Raw genomic sequence first — 9,405 nt, 5'->3', positions numbered from 1 at the left:
GTGAGCCCCCGGGGCCGTCGTCCGGCGGCGGGTGCCGCCTGATGGCTTACTTCTTTTACTTCTGATTTCTCAAATACCTCATCCTCCCAGGAAATGATGGAGAAAGCAAGTCAAGGTTTGCTTCTAAAGGGTTGTATCAGACCTGCTGACATTCTGGATAAGGGCATCCTTAAAGATAACCTTGATTGGTTTTTTTTTTTTTTTTTGGTCTTGTTTTTCAGTTTTGCTATAGGGCACATGTGCTCTTCAAAGAGAGACAGAGATTAAGAGAGAGAGAAAGTGATAAAGCACTCCCCCTGGGGGATGGCCATTCTTTAGTCCCTTCTCCTCTGTTTTCCTCTTGGGATTTTGACTACACACATGCACACACACACACACACACACACACACACACACATGTATGTACCTGGTGTGTTTTTTCAAAGTCACTGAGTCCAGGACTTGAACAATGGAGTCAGCCATGTGGGATCTAGCTGCCTTAACCACTATGCTACTGGCTGGGCCAAGATAACTTTGGTTTTTATATGCCCCTGAGTTCCCCAAATTTTCTTGCCCCTCTTGGTAGCTGGTCAAGTCAAGAAAGAAAAAGAGCAATTGGCTCATTCCGTGATTGATCCCTCTTTGCTAGACCTTGAATTTTGCATCTTTCTCACCCTCACCTCTGCCATTCTGAAAAATCTTAGCCTAGTTTAAGCTATTGGGTTGTTGGGAAAGTCATGAGACATTTCTCATAGAAAAAAAATCATGACTTCTCCAATGACCTAATACTTTAAGCAATGGAAATACTAGTGTGTTTTGCTAAGCCTAACAATATCATTCTTTTTTTTTTTTTTGATTATTAAGAGATGTTTGCTATAGGGCATGTGTGCTAACCAGAGAGACAGAGAGAGATAGAGAGACAGACAGAAAGTGAGAAATCACCCCTCAGGGGGATGGACATGCCACTATCCCTTCTCCTCTATTCTCTTCTTGGGATTTTGGGCACACACACACATGCACCCAATGTGAATTTCAAGCTGTCGAGTCCAGGACTTAAACCATGGTTGACCATGTGGGAATCCAGCAACATAACCATTATGCCATCTGCTGGTCTCAGTGATAAAATTATTTTGCTTGGTATTTTTGAGCCCGCATTTTGCTAAATTTACCTGATTGATCCTGGCTACCTTCTTGTTTCCCGTTGGCCTTCCTAGACTGTCTCTAAATCTGGAATATTCAATAGCATTTCTTATTGCACACCTCTATATTTTTAGTGTAGGTGTCAACTTTCACTGGTTCCAGTTAATCCCTGACCAGGTTTCTCTGGTGGACTGACTTTCAGAAAAGCCTAACTCATTTTGATGCATCCTGAAATAGACTGTACCACTGAACACATCACTTATAATTTAACACAGCAGCTTTCTCTGTTCTGTGTTCTAGGGATGGCCAGGAAGTCGCTGTGGTTTACTTCCGGGATGGCTACATGCCAAGTCAGTACAGTGTAAAGGTTGGTATTGTCTGTTAGACCATTCTTTTCCTCCTGGAATCCACCACAATTCCACAGAGACCCAACTTGGGTATCATAACAGCCTGGCTTTCCCCTGACTCTTAGCTTCAGTTCTTCCTCAGGGGACCTACTGCTGGAAGCTCCTATCCTTCTGTAAGCTTTTTGCTACCTCTCACTATGCAGACACACTTAACTTCTAGAATCTGAATCCTCAGGAATCCATGGTGCTATAACCAGTCACACTGTTGCCAATGATATGTTGGTAAATGCTTAACAACTATCTTTCTGGGGAAAAAACTCCCTTGCAGCATGTGCTGATTTCTGTAGTGTAAATACTATAGCCAATTTTGAATTATCCAACTTAACATCTCTGAACATGCTAGCCATTTCCAGCATGCTCCTGACCATTTTCTTCCTGCCAACTTTTACTTTTTATTTATTTGAGTCGGAAGGTTTTTTTTTTATGTGTTCATTCATGTTAATGATGACAATGATTGCACCACATCTTGCTATCTTACCATGTAATTTCAAAATTACCTTCTACATCCGTTATTTCATTTAACCCTTATAGCTACCCTAGGAGTGTGTGAATATTCCCATTATACAGATGGAGAGACTAAGGCTTGGAGAGATAGGGAGGCTTGTCTGAGATCCCACAGAAAGTTCCTAGGCTTTTTGAATCTTAGCCTGATGTATTGCCCATATACCATGCTTCTCTGCCTCTAACATCCACACCATGAAGAAGCTAAAAAATCCTTGCTTTCAGTTGTGAGAAAAAAAAGAAGGAAATACGTTGGGAAATGCTGTAGACAGTGGGCTGGCTATCACAAGCCTTTGAGTCTGCCTTTGTGTGACCATGAGCAGGTTTCTGATTCATTCCAGGTCTCAGTTTCTATTAACTGAAGGAGCTAGAAAGTTGAAGAAGTTCTTCAGGTCTGCAGTTCATCTAGTATTCCTCTCAAGAGTTGAGCTCTATAGAGGCAGCTCCTATAGAAGTGGCAGTTGTATAAAGGTCCTTTCCCCTAAAGAAGTTGTGAATAGTAATTTGCTCACTGAAGAAGCTAGAAACTGTCCTTTGGGAAAATCAATCTAGGTTTTAGGACTGGGGAACTGGGAAGGGGCAAAGGAAACTTAGAAGAGGCTAAGCTAATGAGGAAGGAAATTGGTGTATAAGGAGGTAGATTTTTTTTTTAAGGAATTATTTTATTTAACTTTATTTATTTTAATTTGACCAGAGAGGGACAGAGTGAGAGAAAGAGAAGATGAAAGTGAAAAAGCAAGCCACCAGATCTAAGACTTGAACTGTTGTTAGCCTTGTGGGAGTCCAGCACCCTTAACCACTATACCACCTGCTGGCCCTGAGGAGGTGGGTATTTTTAGAGAACTGAGAACTCAGACCAGGTTTAGAACTTGGAGATGGATCTGCAAGGCATCAGTGACTTGATAGGTGGCCCTAGGCAAATCTCTGCTCATCTTTGGATTTTGCTTTTTCTTCTTCTAACATAATAGAGTACTTCTGAGTTTCTCTGATGTTCTGGGCAACTGTGACTCTGCCTGGAACACTGGACTAGCAGTTAGGTGGCTGGGGTTATTAATGAAGATCAGGTAATGATCAGGTGGACTGACTAAATCAAAGGAAGGATAGCATTGGGAGGGTGGAGAACAGAGGTTGTTCTTACAGTCATAGCCTGATTCTGCTATGGGCAGTTTGCTGTGGTCTGGAGCCAAGGATAGATTATCTTCCCAGTGACTGAAAATAAGGACCAGATCTTTGAGACATGTTCCTCTGATGTTTTCCTGCCTCTGACACACCCTAAACTCCTAGCATACTAGACCATTCATCCTGTGAGTACACACTCAAATTTCATCTCATTCAGCAATAATAACAAATCTCTATTAAGTACCCATAAAGTGCCAGATACTGTGTTAGACACTGGGGATAAAATGTGGGTCATGTACTTTTGGAGCTCACAGTTTGGTCAGTAAGATGAACATCAGAAAGAAAAAAAGAACAGAAAGAAAAAAGTGTTGTTTTTTCTAGTAGAGGATAACCACTTTAAATGAAACAGCAGAGTGAAAAGATAGACAATTATGGGGAAACCCACATTTATTTATTTATTTTAAAAATTATTTAACTTTATTTATTCATTCATTTATTTATTTCAATTTGACCAGAGAGGGATAGAGTGAGACAGAGAGAGAGCAAGCCTCCAGGTCTGGGACTAGAGCCATGGTTGGCCATGTGGGAGTCCAGCACCCTTAACCACCAAGCCATCTGCTGGCCCTCCCCCCCTTTTTTTCCCCAAAGAATTATTTTATTTAACTTTACTTATTTATTCGACTAGAGAGGGACAGAGTGAGAGAGAGTGAGAGTAAGGAAACAAGTCGCCAGGTCTGGGTCTCGAACTGCAGTCAACCATGTGGGAGTCCAGTGTCTTTAACCACCATCCCACCTGCTGGCCCCAAAACCCACATTTAATAGGGTGGTCAGTGAATACTTCTCTGAAAAGATGACTTTGAGCTGAGACTTAAGGAGAAGGACCAGGTGAGCAAGTGGCATGGAACTTAAGGTGGCTAGATCCCACATGGCCAACTGTTTGCTTTGCATTCAGACATGATAGCTTGAAAAATACCCCAGACTCGTGTGTATATGTCCAAGATCCTGAGAGATAAAGGGATTGAAGCATGGCCATCTACCTGGGAGAGTGATTTCCTACTTTCTCTCTCTCTTTCTCTGTCTCTCTCTGATGAGCACATGTGTCCTTTAGCAAATTAAAAAATAAAAAAGAATGAGAAGGACCAAAACATCCATGAGAAAAGCCAAAAGGAAGAGTTTCAGGCAGAGGGAAAAGCAGCAAATGCAAAGGCTCCAAAGAGGGCATGAGTTTTGTGTTTTTAAGGAATGTCGTGCGAGTGTGACTAGAATATGGGGTCGGAGGTGGTGGTAGCATGTCATGTAATGAAATTGAAAAGCAAGACAGGAGTCAGATCCTGCAGGGTCTTGTAGGCTGTGGTAAGGAGTTTAGATTTTCATTGGAATATCATAGTAAGCTAAGTTCATCAAGTGTCCCATTCCCTCAAACCTCCTCATCCTTTTTTCTATACCGCCACACCTTTTGTCATTTTCTCTTTTAATTATAGTCATGTATCATTGTGTTAGACTGTGAACTCCCTGAAGGCAAGAATCTTGCAGATTGGGAGACATCATGCCTGTCTCACAAAGCTGTTGCAAAGGCGATAATTCATGTGAAGATATAAACCATGATACCTGGTATTTGATGAATGCTTGGTAAAGGTCAGCTGAAGTGAAATACAGGAGAATGACTTCCATCTTCTTTTTTCTGCAGAACTGGGAAGCACGCCTGCTGCTGGAGAGGTCATGTGCTGTCAAGTGCCCGGACATTGCCACCCAGCTAGCTGGGACTAAGAAGGTGCAGCAGGAGCTAAGCAGGGTGGGCGTACTGGAAGTGTTGCTTCCTGGCCAGCCTGAGGCTGTGGCCCGCCTTCGTGCCACCTTTGCTGGCCTCTACTCACTGGACCTGGTGCGTGCACAGCCGATTCTTCCTACCATATACCTCCTAGGTGTTAGAGACCCAGAGCCCAATGTGTTGAGAAGATTGGAACTGCATTACATCTTGGTCAGTGGTGTTCTTGGGGCCTCCAGAACCCTGAGGAGAGCTTCAGCCGCATAAGGGAGGATAGGGACTGGAATCCATTGTAAGCTTCTTCAACACAGGTGAAGATGGGTTGGCAACCAGGGGAAGGGTAGAATTGGAGAAGTTCTGTATCTGCTTTTCAGGCCACCTGCTGCAAAGCCATGTTGCCAGAGAAAGGCCTGTTCTCATTGCATTTGCTGCCACAGGGGCTTATTGGTGGTCACATCCAGATAACAGCATCCAGCCTGAAGAAGCTTATGGCTGTTCTCCTTCCTGCTCTTCCTCTGTTGCTGCTATGCACAAACAGCACTACACCTCAACTATTACCTCTTTATCCTTAAAATTACTGATGACTGTTTCTGCTTCCTGCCAGGATCAAGAGGGGGACCAGGCCATCGCTGAGGCCCTTGCTGCCCCTAGCCAGTTTGTTCTGAAGCCTCAGAGAGAGGGTGGAGGTAGGTGGATCTCCCTTTGCAAGTCTGCCCAGGGAAAGGGGCCAGCACACTGTCTTAAGGCACAGACCCAGACATGGGGTATACGAGACAGATTGACACAGGTCCCACCTTGGACACTGTCCCCTGAAACCCTGTGATCAAGAGCTGTGGAACACAGGGGAATCTGAAGGGTTGGGACAAGTCTGTATGAGGTGCCTATGGGTAGATTATAGGGAAGAGGGATGGGCTTATTAGGAGGTTGGGGAGAATATATATCCACCTTCCTACCTGGTTTGAAGCTCCTTTAAGATGGGGTCATGTCTGCCTCACAGACCCAGCAGAGATAGTTTTTGATCTTGGTCTTAAGGGTGGGTAGGAGTTTCCCAGGTGGAGAAAAGGGAAAAGCATTCCATACAGAAGAGACCACCTCAAGCAGAGGCACTAGGTCATGAAAATATATTAATGAGATTAATGTTTGGTGATTAATGAGAAACTTATGAAGCTGCAGTGGGAGTAGAGAGTAAGCAGAGATTTGGGCTGGAAAAGATGGTTTAGGTGTTACATATACATTAGGAAATTGAATTTTGTTTGAAGGGTAGTAATATTCCATTAGACAGCTTTCTTTGTTTTGTTTTATTATTTTAGATTTTTGCTATGGGTGCATGCACTCAGTGGAGAGAGAGAAAAAAAAAAAAGAGAGAGAGGGAAGGTGAGAAATTATTTCCCAAGAAGGATGGCCACCCTGCAATCCATTCTCCTCTTGGGATTTTGGGCATGCATACACATGTGCCAGCATGATTTTCAAACTGCTGGGTCTGGGACTTGAACCATGGTCAGCCATGTGGGAATCCAGTACCTTATCCACCACGCCACCTGCTGGCCCCCCATTAAATAGCTTTTAAGCAAGGGAGGGACACATGATTGACTCAGGATCTAAATGGTTAACAGTGGTGTGAACTTACAAAACTTACCATGGTTCAGCCACTGTAGGCATCCTGGAATGAGGGAGACATTGGTGACAGAGATACCATGGAGGAGGCTGATACAGTTGTCCAGGAGAGTGATGTAGAGGTCTAGGATAGGGCCATGACAGTGTGGAACACAGACTGGAGAGACATATCTGAGTTGGTGACTAGGGTAATGGAATGGGGAGAGTTAAATATGACTCAAGGATGCTTTCACTTGATTGGTAGTAGGATGGTTCAGGAGAGGCAAGTTCAGGCAAAATAATGAGTTCTGTTTGGACATTGAGTTTGTTTTGGAGGTCCATGGGATATTCATTTGATGTCTAAAATAGTGAGCTTGAATTATAGATTTGGGAGTTAGCAACATATAGAGTTAAATATTCTTGGGAATAGAGGAGATCTTCGTGAAGAAAGGTACAGGGAGGGAGAGGAGCAAGGGCTGAGGACTGATTGCTAGGGAACCTCAACATTTAATAGAAGGAACCAGTAATGAAGATTGAGAAGAAAAAGCCATAGACAGAAATGAGGAGAACCAGGGCAGGACAGTGTGGTGACAGGTATGCTCACTTGTGTGAGTGAGGGCTTCTTGTCAAGGTGACCTTCCCTGCTCAGGAGCCAAATGTGTTCTGGCTTCACTAAGCTGGTGTCAGGAACTGAGGTTGCCGAGGTGCTATATGGCTCCAGAAGTGAGGGCATGGGGTGGAGGAGGTGGGCAGAGGGTCCAGGGTGACTGGACAGTTTAATTGCAGGTAACAACCTGTATGGAGAGGAAATGGTGCAGGCCCTGGAACGGCTAAAGGACAGTGAGGAAAGGGCCTCTTACATCCTCATGGAGAAGATTGAACCTGAACCTTTTGGGAACTGCTTGCTGCGGCCTGGCAGCCCTGTCCGAGTGGTTCAGTGCATCTCAGAACTGGGCATCTTTGGGGTCTATGTCAGGTGAGTCATTCAAGAGGAGTTCCTTCCACTCCTCCCTGCAGGAGTGCCAGCTAAACAATCATGGGGACAGTGCAGAGTCAGAAATCCTGGACTTCAGTCCATGCTCTGTCAACCTCTAGCTTTGTTACCTATTTCTTTATCTACTAAGTGGGGCCTAGGACCTGTCCAGCTCAGGGCTGTTAGAGGAAGCCAAAATAGAAATGTTTTGCAACTGAGATTTTGAAAAAGGCAAGATGAGCCAGTTAGAGGGTCAGTGGCTTTAAAAAGCTGAGTGAGCCCTGGGTTGGGTTTCAACACTAAGAATCAGGAATAGAGAACTTAGAATTTGTAAGGAATGGTTCCTGACCCTCACACCTCTTCCTGTAAAACACTTTAAGGTCAGGACAAAGTAGGGATGCCAGATCCTATGATGCTCCCGACCAGAGCCTGCCCTTTCTATCAGTACAACCTCCTTCTCTGACCACTTGCAGCATTTTTGCCTGCCACTTCCCCACAACCCATTCCCTCACCACCACCACCACCACCACTACCACCATCACCATCACCATCACCACAGCCATCTTGAGGGAGAGGTAAAGAAGGGAATTCATAGCTATGACCATAATTTATTTATTTATTTATTTATTTTTTGCCATATGGCATGTGCCCTCGCCAGAGAGAGAGAGTGAGAGGGAAAATGAGAAATCACCCCCCAGGGGAGCTGGCCATGCCACAATTCCTTCTCCTCCATTTTCCTTCTGGGATTTGGGATGTGCATGCATATGTGCCTGGCATGTTTCAAGCCTCTGGGTCCAAGACTTGAACCATCGTTGGCCATGTGGGAGTTCAGCTCTGTAACCACTATGCTACCTGCTGGTTCCTGCTGGTAAGCTAGGATGTAAACCCAACTCTGACTCTAAAATCCCAGCACTTTCTTGGATGAAGTTAGCTATCCATGTACTGCTCAGCTGGGACCAGGGAAAGTCCTGGGTTTGAGAGCAGAGTCCAGGTAATATTGTATGTCTCCTGCCCCTCTTTCTGTAGGCAAGGAAAGACACTCGTGATGAACAAGCACGTGGGGCATCTACTGCGAACCAAAGCCATTGAGCATGCAGATGGTGGTGTGGCAGCAGGAGTGGCTGTCCTAGACAACCCATATCCTGTGTGAGGGCACAGTCGGGCCAGCCCAGACCTCGCTCAAGAGACCTCCCCTCCCCTATTGTTGTCATTCCTCTCCTAGCCCTCCTAAAGGGCTGTCCCTCTACCTTGGGAAGGTTGGTCTCTTCTGAAGACCTCCAGGGTCTTTATGAAAGGGTAAATGCTGGGTACCTTCCCCCAGCTCTTCATCTGAGGACCAGAAAAGTTGTGTTTCCCTTAAATGAACTCTAGAGGCCTCCAAATCCTTGAGATTTAAGTGCAACTAAAGAGAAGTTGCTCTAAGGTCTAAATCCTGTGACCCTCCTATCAGCCCCTTGTCAGCCTTTTCAGCAAGTTCCAGTGCCTGAATTGTGATAAGGCTGAGCTGTATGAGGATGAGGGTATAGGGGCATAGCTTTTCCTCAAATCTGCCTTAAATAAAACTACATTACTGATTCAGTGATTCTTTGCTTGTGCATAGAGGTAAGTTGTCTATAATTTAGGTCATCCCGCTTAGGAGGGTTGAAGTAGAGGAGGTATAATCAGGGGGAGGTATAATATAGGGAGGCTATAGTCAGGGTCTCCCCAGATCCAGACACTATGGTTGGGACCCTAAAGTTCTAATTCTTAGTCATTCACAAATGCCCTCACAATTCTTAGTCATCTACCAAAGTCTCCACATGAGGAGAGGGGGACCCTGACAGGAGTCCAGGAGGAAAGACAGCTATCATGGGACATCACAGTTGTGAACTGGTTCTAGTCACTTTACTGCTTAGCTGTGGGTTTGTCAAAGGGCCTGTGAGTGAAGC

The 9,405-nt window shown here is 44.8% G+C and overlaps 1 protein-coding gene across 2 annotated transcripts in view; it reads left to right on the top strand.

Annotated features, from left to right (window-relative positions):
- GSS (glutathione synthetase) overlaps positions 1 to 9,059 on the top strand; it is a 31,467-nt gene extending 22,408 nt beyond the window's left edge. For both annotated transcript variants that reach the window (XM_014586130.2, XM_006144041.3), the window contains exons 10-14: positions 1,420 to 1,486; positions 4,834 to 5,028; positions 5,516 to 5,597; positions 7,291 to 7,480; positions 8,504 to 9,059. In XM_014586130.2, coding sequence (XP_014441616.1) covers positions 1,420 to 1,486; positions 4,834 to 5,028; positions 5,516 to 5,597; positions 7,291 to 7,480; positions 8,504 to 8,627 — 658 coding nt within the window. In that variant the 3' untranslated portion in view covers positions 8,628 to 9,059. The remainder of the gene's footprint in view (positions 1 to 1,419; positions 1,487 to 4,833; positions 5,029 to 5,515; positions 5,598 to 7,290; positions 7,481 to 8,503) is intronic.
- Positions 9,060 to 9,405: the final 346 nt, after the last annotated feature.

This window comes from Tupaia chinensis, unplaced genomic scaffold (assembly GCF_000334495.1).
Source record: "Tupaia chinensis unplaced genomic scaffold, TupChi_1.0 Scaffold000115_1, whole genome shotgun sequence".
Taxonomy (NCBI): Eukaryota; Metazoa; Chordata; class Mammalia; order Scandentia; family Tupaiidae; genus Tupaia; species Tupaia belangeri.
Note: the sequence above shows the minus strand (reverse complement) of the source record. Positions and strands in the feature narration are given on the sequence as shown.